The sequence below is a fragment of the Felis catus genome, chromosome D1 (genome assembly GCF_018350175.1).
Source record: "Felis catus isolate Fca126 chromosome D1, F.catus_Fca126_mat1.0, whole genome shotgun sequence".
In the NCBI taxonomy this organism is placed as follows: Eukaryota; Metazoa; Chordata; class Mammalia; order Carnivora; family Felidae; genus Felis; species Felis catus.
In genome coordinates this window covers 54638199-54657893 of record NC_058377.1, presented here as the reverse complement: position 1 = coordinate 54657893, position 19695 = coordinate 54638199, and the positions used below count along the sequence as shown (strand labels likewise).

The following is a 19695-nucleotide window of genomic DNA, read 5'->3' as shown; positions in this document are numbered from 1 at the left end:
TGACTCCCTTATGTCCTTACTTTCCCTCTTACCTGGCTTAGACTCCACGGTCCATCAATATAAATACTCCTTTGCATACACTTTCAAATTCCTTGTCTCTTTCTCTCCTTCCCTCTGTTACATTACCTGGAAAATTCCAACCCTGATTAAATCCAACTCTCTTGCTAGTGAACACTAGTAAAAGTACTCTGAAAGTACAGAGCTATTTGAATTCCCAAATAATTTCTGGCACCAAGGTCTGGAAGGGATGTTTACAAACCAGTTGGAGGAACTTCTGAGAAACATCAAATTTCACGGAGCATCACAGCTCCAGCTCTGTAGACAGCCGCTAGCTAGTCACTAATTACTCACTGACAAACCCATCTTTTTCACCATACTTTAGAGCCCTTTAAGATAAAGGCCACATAATATACTTCATGTTGATTACATTGCCTGGCATAAAGTAAGTGCTCACTAAATGTTGAATAAATGAATGAACAAGGGGAAAGATGCCCTTGTGCTAGGCTCGAAGTTTCTAGAAATTATTTCACACATTTTAAAAAGGATGAATAAAAATGCTCATTTTTAAAAACAGATGAAGTCACGCGGAATCTATACTTAATATATTAGTTACTTTAGAAATATAAATATTTTGCTGTTTAGAGCCCCTAAGATTCATATACACCAGGAAGCATGTACATTAGGAGCTATAAGGAAAACTTTTTTACCCAGATTATTAGGGAGAATTAAAAAATAACAGCAATTAATTCAGTTAACTGGCTTTGTGCCAGACTGGTCTCCTTGTAACAACTTGGCACTCCTTTCTGTGATCCAATCTCAAAAAGGATTTAGTGTGTGATCCAAAGCCACAATTATAGATGTCCTCTTAAAGGATGACATTTAAGTAAAGAGGACTATCAAAGGTAGAAGAGAAAGCAAATGAGTTAGTAAATGAGAGACCGCTAGTGTGAACAAATACTGTGGCATATCTGAACATAAATTTCTAAAATTTAAAATTTTTAAATATTCCTTAATTGCAACAGTATACTTTATAGTATATGAGGCAACAGTCCAAAATATTTAACCAGTCTTTCCAAATATAAAAGGCATAAGCATCATAAGTCTCCAAAAAAACAAGCAGATATAATTAATCTGAGTATCAGACAAATTCTTAGGTGGTTTACAGACTTGATGTTTAGAGAATATATTTTTTTCCAAGCCCTTAAGGTCTGAACCTGTTAATTATCTGCATTGCTGAGTCAAATCAGCTTCAGGACATGAGAAAACTGCTCATTTCTCAGCAGGGCAGGCAGATTTCAAAAAGAATAAAGAAAATGCCTAATTTTTATTATGATTTAATTTGAAGCATCCTTAAGTTAGATTTTTTTCCAGTGTCAAAAATAAAAACAGGGACAACTCTGAATATCAAAAGAGTCCTAATAATTATATATAGGACTATTACCCAGTTTCTAAATACAAAGGCATTTAGAAAACTGATTTTAAACAATGAGGTACTTTAATCTCCTAGTTAACTTTAGAGACTAATTTTGTCTTTAAACCAAGTAGCATCCATTATAAACCAGAGAGCTCAAGCTGACTAGTAAGGACAAAAACAGGATCTAGAGGCTGAACGCACAGAGTGCACAGTTTGCAGAGTAAAGTCTGCGGATTATCAAATGAGCTAGCTGACTGCCTTTATAAAGCAAGCTTTGGTATAAAGGGGGGAAGACTGTGAGATAGCAGGTAAAAGTTACAGCAGCAGCAAATGAAGGTAATAAGACCAACCAGGAGACATTGCTTAGATTTTCTCATACTAAGTACAAATGGGCATCAAATCCTACTGCTTAATTTTCGGAAGATTCTCTTTAACACACCCACTTTCTTGCATAATGAATGCCCCAGTTCAGGCCGCACTGGCTCTCCTAGTCTCTACTGCAACAGTATGGACTTTAATTCCTTCTTCTTAGTGTTACCAGGGCATTTTTTCTGAAACAAAAATCTGATCATACTTATCTCTCCTTTGATGGCTTTCTTACCTTCAAATTCCCTACTCAAATAGGCCAAACAGTTCACAGTTCAGCCTCAACCCACTTTTATAGCTTCATCTCCTACCACTCTCCCACTCTCATGTTCACACTTTGTCCTTGCTTGCATTTGGTTCTTTGCCTGAAATACCTTTCTCTGCATGTCCAACCCTAAGTTACCTTCCAAGGACTTGCCCGATAACCCAAATCCCTAACCCAACTAAAATGCCCCTCCACAGTGTTCTTGTATTGCTCTGAATATACCTTGATCTACTTTACTGTAACACTGGCTCCAATGTCTGTATTCTGACAGAGCTGAGCTCCATCTAAGGAGAGTTTTGGCTCACTCACCTTTTCTCTTCAGTTTGGTACACAGTAGGCATGAAAAACTGTTTAGCAATAGATTAATCAAAGAAGGTACACATAAATATAAATAAGCATAAACTTACTGTCTTGATTTTGAGCCCCCTTTTAAAGATTGGGTTCAACTCCATTCTTACCTCCTCCAAGAAGCATTCTCCAACTGCTTTAAGACGACATTGCAGTGGTATATCGAAAAGGGAGGCATTTCTTATGACTGTAAGTTATGACTCTTATGACATAGTTCAGCATTTAAATGCTCTTTATCTCACCGGTATTAATTCCGCCCACCAAAGAGATGACATGGGTAACTAGACCAGTTCTTAGAATCTTCTTGTACTCACTACATACTGAGTAAGGTACATATCCTCCACAATAATTGGGCCAATATTTATTCAGAGTAGGTTTTGATAAATGTTTTAGATCAAGAGTGGGCAAACTTTTCCTGTAAAAGGACAGATAATAAATTAGGCGTGGCAGGTCATATGGTCTCTGTTGCAACTAGTCAACTGTGCTGCTGTAGTGCAAAAGCAGCAACAGGCAATATATAAACAAATGAACATGGCTGTGTTCCAATAACACTTTTTTTCTGGACCATGAATTCAGAATGTATCATTTTCATGTGTCATGAAATAAGATTCTTGTTTTGATTTTTTTCCCAATCATTTAAAAATGAAAAATAAAATTCTTAGTAGGCAGTATAAAAACAAGAAGCACGCCAAATTTGACCTACAGGTCACAGTTTGCCAATTCCTGCTTTAGAAAGATATATTAACCTGTGCTGGAAGACAATTTTGCTACCAAATTCCCAAGTAAAACATTAACACACATTTCACAATACCTGCGTTCAGCACGCTCCTTCTTCTTTAAGGCCACATCCAAATCCTGCAACTGTTCTTCTAATTTCTCACACAGTAGTTTCTGGAAGAGCAAAACATAAGTGTTACTATTATTATTATTTTTAAAGTAAGCTCTATGCCCAATGCGAAGCTTGAACTCATGATCAAGGGTCATATGCTCTACCAACTAAGCCAGCCAGGAGCCCCCAGGAATGTCATTTTTAACACCTTTCCACAATCATTTATCCCTTGAATTTTAGTTAGGTCATGGATACTGTGCTATTATGAGAGCCGATAAGGGGCCACAGAGTAAGGAAACACTGAGATGCTCCTTCTGTTTAATTAAATCAAGAGGTGCCCTGGCCTCCACTGAACTAAAGATGGGCACAGTTATCTCTGAAGTAATGCACACGTTAGGGAAACTTATAGCCTCATCAAGAAATACATCCTATGCCTATCTAGCTGGTAGTAATGAATGTTTAAAATAGCATTTGGCTCCACATGCTTACATGATAGTGATTAAAACGTTTTAAAAACCCCACAACATTTTTAAGGGAGAAAGTTCTACATAAAATATAATATAATGGTGCCAATCACTATTTTTCAAAAGCGGATGTCAAAAAATTACAAAACCATGCCACATGGTTACTGGGTCAAAAAAGAGCTGAAGAATGTAACTGATAAAGCTATGTTAAGCCAAGGAAGTCCACTTTACTGGGAAATGCGATAATGCCCATCATTTCTAAAGTGAAATGAGACTGGACTTGTAAGAGAGAGACCCCTTGGGTATGGTGGCATAAAAAGAACCTATTCTTCAGCTTTCAAAAGAAATGTACCTGAGTCAAGATAGAAGAGAAATATAATCCATGTTTCTATTCATAGTAGCATCATAGTGCTACATAATTCATAATACCATCCATAAAACTGACAAGAAGGAGGTAGGTAGAAATGGAAAAGAGGATGAAACAAGACCAGGAAGAAACTTATTTCTTCCCTCACAAATCATTTTAATTTGGGGCCATTTTTGCCTGTTAACAAGTGTGAAAAAAATCAGAGATTAGAATTTTATAAAAATTAGAGGTTCTTGAGAAATAAATGCTCTGGGAGTAAAAAAAAAAAAAAAAGGTTTAAAAGATATTAATAAAAGGTAGTTTTCCAATAGTCTCAAAATTCACAGAACTTCAAACAAAAGATAAATAATATTTAGAAATTGCTTCGAAGATTAAAAATGTTTAGTGGCTGTCAAGAAGTCTCATTAATTGGACTATAAAACTGAAGACTACAAACAAAGCTATGCTGGGTCATACATGTTGGCAAGGTGGGCAGAACCATTCTCCATCTGGGATGATCATCAGAGGAGGGCGAAGGCAGGCAGTGTGGTATCCACTGTCACAAGAGTCACACAGAAGAATCTGAAATAAACCACAGGTTAATGTCAACCTAACTGTAACTAAAATTCAATGATTCTGAAGTTAAAGACATTTCAATATTTTTTAGAACTGTACTAAGAAATATGCTATATCAAAGTACCTTTATTTGCCTAAAACTAAAAAACTCTGTAATGAGGGACCTAACATGTCAGTTTTTAAAAAAGTAAAATAAAATCATTTACAAAATGCTGACCTGCAAAATTTGGTGAAAAATTACAAATCCTTCTGAACTAGAGTTATAATCCTTTTTTAGCTTTCCTCAAGGGCTATAACAATATATTCTTTTTATAATAGAGTTTTATAGCTCAAGGATCATAAACTTCCCTACCACACAGAAGATTTAAAAAATACACATAAATCCCACTTTAAATAGCATTTCAATTGCTGGTCTGTAAGAAACATTCATGATTCTTTTTATCATGTCAATTCAAATAAGAAAGGGATGAAGGTATAAGGAATGAAGCTATACTTAAGGGCCATCATGTTTGCAAACAAAGGCTAATAATTAGCCTTAAGTTGTCACTTTATGTTATCGGAGTTTAAGATGACCAATTCTCTAAAACGTAAAACGTACACTCAGGAATGTTTAACTTAAAAAAACCTTATTTTTAAATAATTTTAGACTTACAGAAGAGTTGCAAAGACAGTAGAGTTTTCATAAATCTTTTATCCTGCTTCCATTCATGTTAACATCTTACATAACCATGGGACATTTATCAAAATTAAGAAATTAACATCAGTACGTTACTCTTAAGTAACCAATAGACCATATTCAGATTTCACCAGCTTTTCCACTAATGTCCTTTTTCTGATTCCAGAAAAATCCAGGATATTATATCCCATTTAACCATGTTTTCTCAATCTCCTCTGATCTGTAATAACTTGGTCTTTCTGTTTTCCATGACTTTGACAATTTTAAAGAGTACTAGTCAGATATTATGTAGACTGCCCCTCATTTTGGGTTTGTCTGAAGTCTTCTCTTGATTAGACTCAGGTTATGCGTTTTGGAGAAGAATTCAACAGAGGTGAAGTGCCCTGCTCACTGCATCATATCTGGGAGTACATGACACCACTATGACTTATTAGTAGTAATATTAACCTTGATTACTTGATTATGATAGTATCTGTTGGTTTTCATCACTGTAAAGTTACTACTTTTCACTTTCCATACCTATTCTCATTAGAAAGGACAAGTCCAGCCCACATTCAAGGGGAGAATTAAGCTCCACTTTCTAGAGGGAGGAGTATCAAAGAATTTGGAGATATAAGCTAAAATCAACCACAGTAATTAATAAAATTCACCCACTAATTTTAGCACTCATCAGTGCTACAATTATTGCTTACAACAGCTGTTACGGTGGTGTTCTAATGATGATTCGCTATTTCCATGCCTTCTACTATTTGGAATTCTGTGAAGAAAATATGCCCTTCTCCTTCCATTTATTTGTTTTTCAATCACTTCTTTATATCAGGATTAATTAATGAAGATTTATTTTCTTTTTTTTTTTTAATTTTTTTTAATGTTTATTTATTTTTGAGACACAGAGAGACAGAGCATGAACGGGGGAGGGTCAGAGAGAGGGAGACACAGAATTTGAAACAGGTTCCAGGCTCTGAGCTGTCAGCACAGAGCCCGATGTGGGCCTCGAACTCACGGACCGTGAGATCATGACCTGAGCCGAAGTCGGCCGCTTAACCGACTGAGCCACCCAGGCGCCCCGAAGATTTATTTTCTTTAGGCTAGAACCTAAACTATTAATTTATTGTTCAAGTTGCCCCAGCCACAGACACACTGGGAGTTTTTCCAGGTAGGCTCCTGTGTCCTTAAGACTCATTTGCATCTTTTCTTTGAAAGCACTTTTTTACTCTCTGACACTTCAGGACAGGATGCTCCAGGCACATCTTGTATTTTCCCTGCCCAAGCCTTTGAACTAGCCATTTCTCCTAGAAGCCCTGGTTCCATGATTGGAGAATGGTATTTAGAAACCACCATCCAGGTACTGAATGCTATGATACTAGGTATGACCACTTCTAAGCTCTCTCAGAGGACGGAGCTAGGAAGCAGACGTATGTATAGCAACCTATGCATATACAGGTATCTATATTAAAATAAACAAACATCAGTTCATACTAGTATCCAGCACCACAGGGCTCATTCTAGCCTTTGTGCTTGCTTATCTCTTAACTTCTTTTCTCTGACACTGCGAAAGCTGGCTCCAATTCTCTATACTTCATTTATGTGTTCAACTGTAGTATATACCTAAAGCTGCTCACACGAACCATGGAGGGTAGAGGAGGGTGGTGGGATGTGCATCCATGTGCAACGATTTAGAAGTGAAAAACTTTCTTTCCCTTTCTCCATACAATGTATCATCACCATTTGCTGCCAATACCCAGAATTCCATACTAAGTCATGTTAGTGTTACACTTGAGTTATATGACTGACTGATCACACAGGCATATGTGGACTAACCTGGGCACCTGATTTATCACATTGTTTCCAAGATAAAACATAATCTAAATTTTAAATAACAAAATTAAAAGTAAACTTTTGGAATGCAACTTTTTAAAAATGATGTTTGTCTCTATTCTGCAATAAATATAAAATTCCATTAAAATAAACTACTAGGGGGGCGCCTGGGTGGCGCAGTCGGTTAAGCGTCCGACTTCAGCCAGGTCACGATCTCGCGGTCTGTGAGTTCGAGCCCCGCATCAGGCTCTGGGCTGATGGCTCGGAGCCTGGAGCCTGTTTCCGATTCTGTGTCTCCCTCTCTCTCTGCCCCTCGCCCGTTCATGCTCTGTCTCTCTCTGTCCCCCCCAAAAAATAAATAAACGTTGAAAAAAAAATTAAAAAAAAAATAAACTACTAGGTAAGGTTTCCAAGCCTCAGGCAATAATGCTTTGACTAAAACATCTGGAACACCCCATAGAGTTCTATACTTATAAATGAATTTATTTTTCTGCTGTAAGCTCAGTGAGGACAGGGACCATGTCTTTCTAATTCAGAATCATTTCCCTACCACATAACATATAGTAGTTGCTTGACATTTTGATTTGATGATTATTCTTAAACACTGGGCACAAGAAATCCACATTTGGATCTTCAGTTTCCAATGTCATTCCTTTTTAGCACAGTAACCAGCAACGGGATTTTCAGAGCAGTCGTTAAAATAACGAAATAAATGAAAGTCCTGTGTGTATTCCAAGGAGGGTGCAACTTCTCCATCTCCTCAGTATCATCTCTGCTCACCTCATTTTACGTCTCATTTCCTCACACCCCTTTTGTTGTTGATATCTATTGCTGCCTCAGTTAAAGTGCACTCTCTTATTTTAAAAAGATATAGAAATGGCCAGGAAAGAACACACGTGTTAGTTTTTCATTTGGAGAGCAGAAAAAAACCACTATCGCAAATCTCTTCTCGGCCTCACACGAAAATTTTGACCTAATTTTCACAGCCTGATGATCATAAAAATTCTTGGAAGGGCCTTTTCAGCATAATTTCAACATATATTCTTCTCAGAGCTAAAGTCATTCTCTGGTTCTAAGTTTTATCTTTTACTTGAATTCTCTGAAACTGCGGGGATATGATAAACATCATTGATACATTTAATTTCCAGGTATGATTTTAACATCAAGGAAGAAAAGAACAAGTAAACCACAAATAACTTTAAACTAGCACATACTAGAGGTCAGGAATTGTGGTAGGTCAACTTTACATAACTTATTAAAAACAGCCCTCAAAAGAAGTATGTGGTATTATTTTCATTTTATAACAAAGAAATTAAGATACAAACTAGAGCACCTAATAAGGGGTGAAAGCAGGACCTCCATCCAAGTGTGTCCTGCTCCAATGCTTTTCCCATTACCCCACAGAGCTTTCTAGGAAAAAGAGTCTTGGAGAACTACCTCAGATGAATTTTCCAAACTTTAATGGATTCCAAAAAGTTTCTGCTAAACAAAATTCTACCTACGTGGAACCATCTTTCTTTACTTTTCTTTCTACTTAGTAGTTGGAAATTGCCTCTCAAGTCAGATCTATTAAAAAAAAAAAAGACTGGTTGTATAGAATTGGGCATTCATTTACAAGAGTGTTTCTTCAACAGGCTCTCTAGAAAGCACTTATGAACTGCAAAAAATATATAAACAGGTTAGGAACTGGTTTTCCTGATTTAGGCTATCTTTGAAGAACTTCCTGGGTAAGAAAGTACCATGTAAATCTCACTATTCTTCTGAATATATATGGTCTATAATTTATCTTCTTAATTGTTTTTTTTTTTCTTTAAGACTGCCTATTTCCCAAAGTGTAAAGCCCTACTAGGTTACTACTTGACTTAAATGTTTCCACAGAAGGCAATAAGGCCATTAGGCCTTCTTTAAAGTTGGCACTTCAGAAATATCATTATGAATTAACTGAAAGGGAAAGAAGAAACATTTAAAGAAAAAGAATAAAAATATTTGACTAATTCACTGATTGTGAGAAGAGGTTAAGAGTGTATCCTTAAGTAGAGGAAACAGCAATATATAAACCAAGTAGAATGAAAGCAGAATTGGGTTATTATTTGAGAAACAAAGATTATTTTGTACACATAAGTTGCGCAGCAATAAACAAATTTCAAATCATGATCAAACCTAGAAGAGTTAGACTGCCTTTGGGTAACCACAACATGCCAGTAAGATGAAGACTGTCCATTTAGATCAGGTACATACTAGTTCAGGATGGTTTGGAAGGCCACATTTTTTGCACGGTTCATCATCATCTGCTAGGATGGCTTCTTCGCTTTCTTTTTCTTCCTCTTCTTCTGAAGCTGCAGATGATTTTTCACTGTCCGACCCTTCACTTTCATCATTGCTAGAATATTTCCACCTGCCACGTGTTCGAGAACCAGTCCATCGAACTTTGCCTTTGGGTTTTACCTTGTATAAAATTAAAAATTGGGATAATTTGGTATAATGAGAACGTTAAAAAACAAACTTCTGATTATATGTCCATGTTTAGTCAATATATAAGAAGAAAATGAAAATTATTATATCCTTATCACAGATCTACCTACTATTAAATTTTGGTACATATTTTCATAATTCTATTTTTGTTGGAGGGGATTATAATTAACATTCTCTCTTTTAAATATTTTCCCTAGTGAAGAAATATTATTTACATCACTGTAGATGACTGTATGATATGCCATCACATAGCTGTATTTATCTAATCTCTTACTAGACAGACATTTAGGTAGTTTCCCAGTTTTTCACTTTCATAAAATATGGGTCCTTCTAAATGTAAATTTTTACAAACCTCTGTGGTTAGGATAAATTCCTTGAAAAGGATTCTGGGTCAAAGGCCATGCACATTTTAAAGGCTCTATTTATAATAGAGCACTGACTATATTCTCACATATTGTTAACATAAAAATTTAAATTCCCATATTAGAGGTGAATGCAAAATTTTTCATAGGTCAGAACTGCATATAAAAATCCTGACAAATATTGAAATATATTATTCAGAGAATAAGTTTATAATGTTGTAAACTGCTTTTTTACTCCCTGGTTTCACAGTCTTTTAATTCATATTTCAGTTCATTCCTATAGTATAAGTCCCCATCAAAGACCAAAATAATTCTAACAACAGAAGGGGAAATTATTTTTAAGAATTAAAATTTCAGTATTTTAGGGAAGAAAGGATCACTTACTATGAAGAACAATCTGATCACTTAAATAAATTAAAAACAAAAGTAGCACTTTTAATTATAACAAACTCCTATAAACTTGCCAAAGACTTGTCAAGGTCTGGCTTAAAAAGAAGAGTTATAGGAAAAAGAATTCTGGCTTCTAAGACTAATGATTAAAATGGGGGAAAATAGACACTCTCATACTTAGTAATGAGAGGGTGTACGAACGGGGCCTTTTGGGGAGGGCAGTGTGGCAATAGCTATCAAAAGTTAAAATACACATGCCCCTTGACCCAGCAATGCCAATTCTAGGAGTCTATTCTAAAGAAATACTCACTTATGTCCAAAAGGATCTTCAATGCAGCATTGCCTGTAATAGTGAAAAATTGGAAACAACCTAAATGTCAATCAATAAGGGAGCGGTTAATAAACTGAGGTACATCCACACTATGGAATACTATGTAGTCATCAATAACCAAAAGGTAGACTACATGTACAGACATGGAAAGAGTTCAGAGACACACTGATAAGTGAAACATTCATAGAAAAATGAACATATTCGATTTAATTTATTGTTTCAGTGAATGGGTAAATATTTATGAACATACCCATGAACGTATGGAAAAAGAACTGGAAAGAGATGTTACAAGTGTTTCTATTAACAGTGTGTATGGGGTATTTTCAGTTTTCAATCCTACAGGCTGGGTATCACCTACAGTTTACACAGAAAATATATTCCCGTAATGCCTGTAACAGAGAAAAAATTTAAAAGATGACAAGATTGTATAGTCCGAAAATTTAATGTCTGTTGACAACTATTGAGAAAAGACAACACAAAGGAAGAAAGACACCTTTTTTTTTTTTAAAGTTCTCTTTGAATGACTTCTGTTTAGCCAAACCAAGAGTTACACTTAGACCCAATTATTTCTAATAAAAATTAAAACTTGAAATAGGAGAAATTTTACCTTGCTTACTTTAGAATTTGTATCCTTCTCTGTTTTTTTCAAATTTTCTTTTTTGTCTGCTTTCTGCGAAGCTGCTGACTCTTCTTCCACTTCATCTTCTCCTTCCCCTCTTTTTTTATCAGCTTTCTGATCTCTGATCTCAGCCACTTTTGCTGTGGGTCTAGATATTCTTGGAGACCGCCTCAAGGTACGACCTACGTTTGTTTTCTCTTCTTCCTTTTCTGTCTTCTCTTGCTTGGTTTCTGGTTCTAGAATTTGGGGAGGAGAATCTGGCTTCTTCTTCCGACTGGATATCCTAATTGTTAATTTGATGCCCTCTTTCTGCCTTTCAGAGGTTATCTCTGTGTTTTCTGAGGCAGTGGTTTCTTCCTCAGGAATCAACTTATATTTAAATTTGCTTTTTTGCATAGAACCCTTTGTCTCAGAAGGATCCTCTGTGCCAGAGGTCTGGGCATTGTCCAGATTATCCGTTTCTACCTTTGTGGATTCAGAATCCTTTTTTAGAATTTCTGGGTCTGTTTTTTCCAGGGAATGACCTTCAATGGAACTTGTACTCTGACATTCTACCACTTCTTTTTCTGAGGCTAACTTCCCACAGTGGTCAGTCATGTTAGACGGTGCAGAAGTTTCCGCTGCCTCAGGAGACACTGACTTTACTGATTCTAGAGTATACTTCGGAACCTCCTCTGGTATTGGACTCAATCTTTGTGTGTCCTTATCAAGAAAAGTTTTTTTGGACTTCTCTAACTTTTCAAGACATTCTAGGACTGGTGGGCGCTTATCCTTTTTACTTTTGGGAGACTTCTCGTCAACCTTCAGGGTGCAAGATTCAGTGGCAGATAAAGCAGTTTTCAAAGAGAGATCCTTTGCCATCTCAGAAGTCTCAAGAGAGATTTCCATTTCTGGAGGACCGGTTTCCTCTAGCTGTCCTTTTTGATTCTGGGTCTCTAAGACGGATACTGAATTATCTGCATCTTTCCCTCCAGGGACCACTTCCTTCTCAAGATCACCTATTTTCATATTCGTTATGACAGAATTTAAGGACTCTGCTCCATTTCCCTCCATGATGACGCTCCTGTCTTTAGAGGGGCTACAGCTATCTTCCTTTGTATCATAAAACTTTGTCTCCATTTGTTCTGTTTTAAAATTTGGAGTTACCTTTTCATCACTAACTTCTCCATTTACCAGTTGTTTCCCTTCATGACCCAAAATAGTGATTGTGGAGATCCTTTTACAAGTCTCTTCCTCTTGTTTTATTTCATCTTTCAAAAACTCTTTTGTTGGAGTAACGGATTTACACAAAGGTCCTTTGATTGGACTGTCAAAATCATCACTCAGTTTAATTTCTCGTTTTTTTAGTGGTATCTTGGCCTGCTGGTCATTTTTAAGTTTCTCGGTTTCTTCAGTCGACTTCTCAGTGATCTCTTGAGAAGACCTGACACTGCCACCGAACTCTAGCCTCTCTGGCTCTAGCTTCTCCGTGCTACTTTTGATATCTTTCGGATCTGCTCTAAATTCCTTAACTTCAACTTTAGTGGGTTTGACATTTTCCTTGAAGGAATCGCTTTCTTCTTTAATAATCCTTTTATCCTCACTTTCTGGCAAAGGTTTTTCTAGCTTGACTATGACGGGCAGTTTCACAAGTTCCTTTTCATCCTCCTTTTCTACTTTCACAGTAGCCTCTTCCAGAGCACTGGGTGTAGAGCAGGTTTCTGAATTTATTGGCTGCTCTTCACTTTTCATCTTTTCATTTTCCTTCTGGTCCTCTAAAAATCAGGAAAAGATGTACATAAATCTAAGCATTCAAGATTATAAAACATAAAAGGGTAAATATAATATATATTCCCACTTGCAATTTTTGCTCTTAAAAAGAGGTGGTTTGTCAATGGACATTTGACCAAAAACTAAAACAAAAACAAGAAACCTCAAACCTGACAGTGAAGGAAATTACCAAACTCTGAAGCACAACTTCTAAATATTAAGAAACAGTTACTCAGGGGCACCTGGGTGGCTCAGTCGGTTGAGCATCCAGTTGATTTTGGCCCAGGTTATGATCGCAACAGTTTTATGAGTTTGAGCCCCGTGCTGGGCTCTACACTGCCCTGGCTGCACAGAGTCTGCTTGGGCTTCTCCCTCCCTCTCTGCTCCTCCCCTGTTTGTGCTCCGTCTCACAATAAATAAGTAAACTTAAAAAAAAAAAAAATGAAAAGAAAAAATAAAAATAAACAATTATTCAGAAAGCTTCAGGTTTATGCTTTATACTTTTAGCTTCAGTGTTCTCAAGGGAATGAAAATGTTTATACAATTCAAATAATTTATTCAAGCTCAAGTGATGGCTCAAAAATATGAACTAAAAATACTACATAAAACATTTCCAAAAGACCATATTTGTTTTAAAAAGTGACAAATGTTCTTCCTTGCAAGTCAGTGAGGACTTCATTTCAGAGAGGTAACATGAGCATGGCAGTGGGAAAATGTTTGTTTTATGCTTTATACAGATTATAAAAGTAACACAATTCTGTACAGAAAAATGAAACATATGCCCACAAAAAGAATAAAATGTCCACAATACTCATTCCCCAGAGGCAATCACTATTAATATTTGAGGTTACTTCACTCCAGTGTTGTGTATTTTTGACAAAGTTGGGATCACATTGCCTCATTTTTTCATTGAAACATTAGCACTTTATGATATTTAATGCCTTTTACAGAAATCAGACTTAATTATAGAATACTCCTCAATGTGGTTATATTACAATTTACTTTATCAAATGCCATTAGTTAACATTTCAGAAATTAATACGTTATAAACTATATATGTTTATCATCAATTCCTGTTTTTACCTTAATTGGCTATGTATTTGTAACTTTTATGGAGTACTCAATAGTGCAAAAACCGTATTTGGTAAAGAGCAGAACCTCTAAACGGGATTACAGAGATTGCATACACAATGTAAACCAGTGCTCAGAGAATTTGAGCAGAGTGTTTTCAGAGAATTCATTAAGTACTAATTTTACCTACACTTCCCATTATTTCACACTATCCTTACAACTAAAACAAAACAAAACAAAATAAACCTTAGCTCTAAATGAAGTTTTAGCAAAGTAGTAATTTTTTGGTAATGTTTATTTACTTATTTTTGAGAGAGAGCAAGCAGGGAAGGAGCAGAGAGGAAGAGAGAGAATCCCAAGCAGTCTCCACACTCAGTGCAGAGCCCAATGCGGGGCTCGATTTCATGAAACGCGAGATCATGACCTGAGCTGAGCCAAGAGTCGGACGCTTAACCGACTGAGCTGCCCAGGTGCCCCAGAAAAGTAATTTTTATAGATGATTTTGCACACATTATGCCAAGTTGATAAACCAGTATTACAATGTATTTCATAGGTATAAAATGGAATACATAGAAGCGATATGAAGACATGTGTTTTAAAAAAATAATGCAGTATCTTTAAAAGAGTTAATATTTTAATTATAAATCACTATTTCCTTTACTTCATTCATGTTACAAACAAACCATTCAAGAACTACCAAGAAACATTCAGAACCTGAGAACAGAGTATCAGTATTGCTCTTCCCCCTCTACATTGTCATTGATTTAATGTAAGCATTCCACTAAGGAAATTAAAGACATGACAATAGTGATCTAATTTGTGTGTCTTCTTCCCACTGATAAAGTAGCCTTAGTAAATTCCTGATCATTGAGATTGGTTAGCATATCAGGAAATCTAATTAAATTAACATCTTGGTTAACAATTAAAATACTGATTACAATTTTAAAAAATAACTTCAAGTTGGGGCCCCTAGATGGCTCAATCAGTTGAGTGTCCGACTTCAGCTCACGTCATGATCTCGTGGTTTGTGGGTTCAAGCCCCATATTGGGCTTGCTGCTGTCACTGCGGAGCCCACTTCGGGTCCTCTGTCCCCCATCTCTGTGCCCCTTCCCAGCTGTGCTCTCTCTCAAAAATAAACATAAAAAAAAATGTTAAAGAAAAAAAAAACACTTCAACTTAACACTAAGGGTTTATTAAACACAAACTAATATTCTTCTATATGTTTTTGTTCAGAAAACAACTCAGGATTTCACTGTGGCTCTGACCCAAGGTAAAAGGACACTGTATTTTTTGGGGGGGATGGTGAAGGAGAAAGATCTCCTCCATTATTTGAAATGATTCCAATTTGGTAACAACATGACAGAAGAAACTGAGGGAATAACACTAATAGTTCAAGGTTCCCAGGTTCACGAATCCTAATTCACTTGGTGGTAAATTTTGTGTATGTCTCAAAACAAACTCTGATCCTCATTTCTTCATTTATAAATAAAGCAGCTGAAAAATTATACTTCACTGGCTTATATTTCTCTTAACCCCAAAATGTTAAATTCTTAGTATTTCTGTGTTTGGCTCAGTTCTTTTCAGACATGAAAACAATGATTACTCTAGCTCTCCTAGATTACATGGATATGTCCCCAAAACCACAGAGAAAACAGAATCATGACAGAATATGAACCTCCAAGCACAATCATAACTGGTAAAAAGATCATTCAGTTATATAAGCATTTTCCCAAAGTTTTCTCAAAAAGAAACTATAAAAGAGATGCAAATGAATTTCAGAGACATAAAATTTAAACAAACAAAACTTAGGGAAAAACTCACTTTAAAATCATAATCCCGCAGCAACACTGTTTGTCAAACAAGTTAATTCAAGAGAAGTATTATCTATTGCAGGTTTTAAAGTGATTCATTCATTTACTCAACAAATATTTACTGATCAGCTATTGTGTGCTTTCCCAAACATCCCAACCACAATCTATGGGATAGAACATTGGATGTTCTATAAAAGTTAACTATAAAGGACATCGCTAAGTATTTATCCAGTACAGACCTATCCCTTCTATTGAGCTTCACTTTATTGTGCTTTTGCAGATACTGCATTTTGTTCAAATTGAAGCTTTGTGGCAACCTTGCCTCGAGCAAGTCTATTGGTGCCATTTTTCCAAAAGCATTTGCTCACTTCATGTCTCTGTCACATTTTGGTAAATCTCACAATATTTCCTTATTATTATATTTTTTATAGTGATCTGTGATCAGTGCTCATTTGATGTTACTACTGTAATTGCTTTGGGGCTCCATGAATCACACCCATTTAAGATGGCAAACTTAACTGATAAGTGAACTTAACTGACTACTCTACCAAACGGCCATTTCTTCTTCTCTTTCCTTCTCTTTGGGCCATCCCATTTCCTGAGACATACCAATGCTGAAATTAGGCCAGCTAATAACCTTACAATGGTCTTTAAGTGTTCCAGTGAAAGAAAGAGTCACATATCTCTCAAATTAAACCAAAAGCTAGAAATGATTAAGCTTAGCGAGTATGGCACATCAAAAAGGCACATCAAAAGCCGAGACAGGTCAACAACGAGGTCTCTTACACCAAACAGTGGGTCAACTTGTGAATACAAAAGAAAAGTCCTTGAAAGAAGTTAAAAGTGCCACTCCAGAGAACATACAAATGATAAAAAAGGAAAACGGCCTATTGCTGATATGGAGAAAGTTTTAATGGTCTGGACAGAAGATCAACCAGCCACAATATTCCCTTAATCCAAAGTCTAACCACAGTAAGGCCTAACTCTCCTCAATTCTATGAAGGCTGAGAGAGGTGAAGAAGCTGCAGAGGCTCTTGAAGAGGCTGGTTCATGAGGTTTAAGGAAAGAAGCTGTGGAGACAGAACATAAAGATGCAAGGCGAAGCAGTAAGTGCTGATGCAGAAGCTATAGCCAGTTATCCAAAGGACATAGCTAAGACAATTCATGAAGGTGGCCACACCAAACAACAGATTTTCGATGCAGATAAAATAAGCCTTAATGGAAGAAGGTGCCATGTAGGACTTTAATAGCTAGAGAGAAGTCAATGCCAGGCTTCAAAGCTTTAAAGGACAGGATGACTCTCTTGTTAGGGGCTAATACAATTGGTGACTTTTAAGTTGTTCATTTACCCTTCTGAGAATCATAGGGCCCTTGAGAATTATGCTAAATCTACTCTGCCTGTGCTCCATGAATGGCACAACAAAGCCTGGATGAGAGCACATGGCTTGCAACATGGTTTCCTGAATACTTTAAGACCACTATTGAGACCAACTGTTCAGGAAAAAAAGATTCCTTTCAAAGTATTACTGCTCACTGACAATGCACCTGGTCACCCAAGAGCACTGATGGAGATGTACAAGATGGATGTTGTTTTCATGCCTTCTGACACACATCCATTCTGCAGCCTAGGGATCAAGTTATCATTTTCACTTTCAAGGCTTAATATTTAAGAAATACATTTCATGAAGCTATAGTGGCCACAGACACTGATTAAAGAAAAGTGAAAGCCTTCTGGCAAGGATTCACCATTCTAAATGCCATGAAAAACATTTGTGGCTCATGCGAAGAAGTCAAAATATCAACATAAACAAGTCCTCATAAGTGACTGAGGGGTTTAAGACTTCTGTGGAAGAAGTAACTGCATACACGGGAGAAAGAGCAAGAGAACTAGAATGGCAAGTGAAGCCTAAAGATGGGACTGAATTGCTACAACCTCATATTAAAACTTGAACAGATGAGGAGCAGCTTCTCATGGATGAGCAAAGAAAGTGGTTTCTTGAGATGGAATCTACTCCTGGTGAAGATGCTGTGAAGATTGTCGAAATGATACAAAGGATTCAGAATGTTACATAAACAAAGCTGATAAAGCAGTATCAGAACTTGGGAGGATTGACTCCAATTTTGAAAAAAATTTACTGTGGGTAAAAGGCAATCAAACAGCATCACATGCTATAGAGAGACTGTTCATGAAAGGAAGAGTTAATTGATGTGACCAACTTTATTCTTGTCTCATCTAAGAAACTGCCACAGTCATCCCAACTTTCAGCAACCACCACCCTGATCAGTCAACAGCCATCAACATCAAGGCAAGACCCTTCACCAGCACAAAGATTACAACTCACTGAAAGCTCAGATGGTGGTTAGCAGTTCTTAGCAATAAAGTATTTTTGAACTAAGGTAGGTACATTGTTTTTATAGATATAATGCTGCTGCACACTTAATAAGACTACAGTATAGTGTAAACCTAACTTTTATATGGGCTGGGAAACCAAAAAATTCTTTTGATTCATTTTATTATGATATTTGCTTTGCTGGGGTGGTCTGGAACCAAACCTGCAGTATTACCAAGGTATGCTTTTACCTGTTTCCTCTTCTTTCTTACTAACAAAATTGTGTTTTCGTTCAGAAGGTGCTTGCCTCTTCAGATACCTTATAGCTAGGAGACATATGATCCAGTTCTGACCAAAGAGATGCAGGAGGAAGTCTACTGAATGAGACTTACAGGATTCAGCTGAACTATGCCTTCTGCCCTTGCTCCTTTCTATCTAGAATCCTGGAGAGGGTGCAATCGAAGCCACATGCTAAGGATGGCAGACTAGGAAGGGTGTTTAGGCTTAACCAGACCTGGATTACTGACTACCTGATTTTTTATTATAAGAAAAAAAAACCCCAACTCTGTTTGAACAAACATATAGCCAAACACAATCATGTCTGATACATTTTCCTTTCACTTTTGCTTTCTATTACCTTTCCTTTTCCATACTCACCAAAAATTATCCATATCCACCTAATATATATTGGGCTTGTCATCTGTTGGGTGATAAAGGGGTAACTAATCCCTGATGAGGCTTAATTTCTTTATAATCCTCCTCTTCTAAGCCAAGACTTGAGAACTGTTTAAATAGCATAGTAGTTTCAGAGTCTGCTCAAATCTTTTATACCTATGGTAAATTAACACAAACACTTTAAAGAGCAAGCTAGAAATATCCACTCTAAAGCTTCAAGAAATACACTTTATAATAGAATAATTCTGCTTATAGAAAAGTATACTTACATACACTATACAGAAAAATAAACATGAGTATTTGTTGTAGCACTGCTATAAAACTGCAAATTTGAAATAACCTAAAGATCCTTCAAATAGGAGAATGAATAACCACTATATAGCAAAAATAGAAAAGAAACAGGGGTACTTGGATGGCACAGACGATTAAGTGTCCAACTTCAGCTCAGGTCACAATCTCATGGTTTGTGGTATCAAGCCCTGCATCAGGCTCCGCCTGGGTGGGATTCTCTCTCTCTTTGCCCATCCCCGACTTGCACATGCGCTCTCACTCACTCACTCACTTACTAAATAGAATGATGAGTGAAAAATAGCAAGCTGCAAAAGGACAGGTAATATGATACTGTTCGCAGAAGCTATAAAATGCACAAAATTATGCTATATATTGATATGGCTACATACATATGTACCAAAATCATAAATATGTACATGTGAATGATTTATAGGTCTGTGGCCATGCCCAAAAAAGGAAAGAGAAGGAATGGAACGGAATATGAAGGGAAA

General features: G+C 36.5%; 1 protein-coding gene across 5 annotated transcripts in view; it reads right to left on the bottom strand.

Moving 5' to 3' along the window:
• RSF1 (remodeling and spacing factor 1) overlaps window positions 1-19695 on the bottom strand; it is a 156552-nt gene that overhangs the window by 21453 nt on the left and 115404 nt on the right. For 3 of the 5 annotated variants that reach the window (XM_003992690.6, XM_045038684.1, XM_045038683.1), the window contains exons 6-9: window positions 11265-13030; window positions 9341-9547; window positions 4510-4614; window positions 3205-3284 (exon numbers count right to left, since the gene is read on the bottom strand). In XM_003992690.6, coding sequence (XP_003992739.3) covers window positions 3205-3284; window positions 4510-4614; window positions 9341-9547; window positions 11265-13030 — 2158 coding nt within the window. Of the gene's footprint in view, window positions 1-3204; window positions 3285-4509; window positions 4615-9340; window positions 9548-11264; window positions 13031-18895; window positions 19047-19695 lie in introns of those variants that run through there. The other 2 variants (XM_045038685.1, XM_019811757.3) reach the window with 2 other exon arrangements.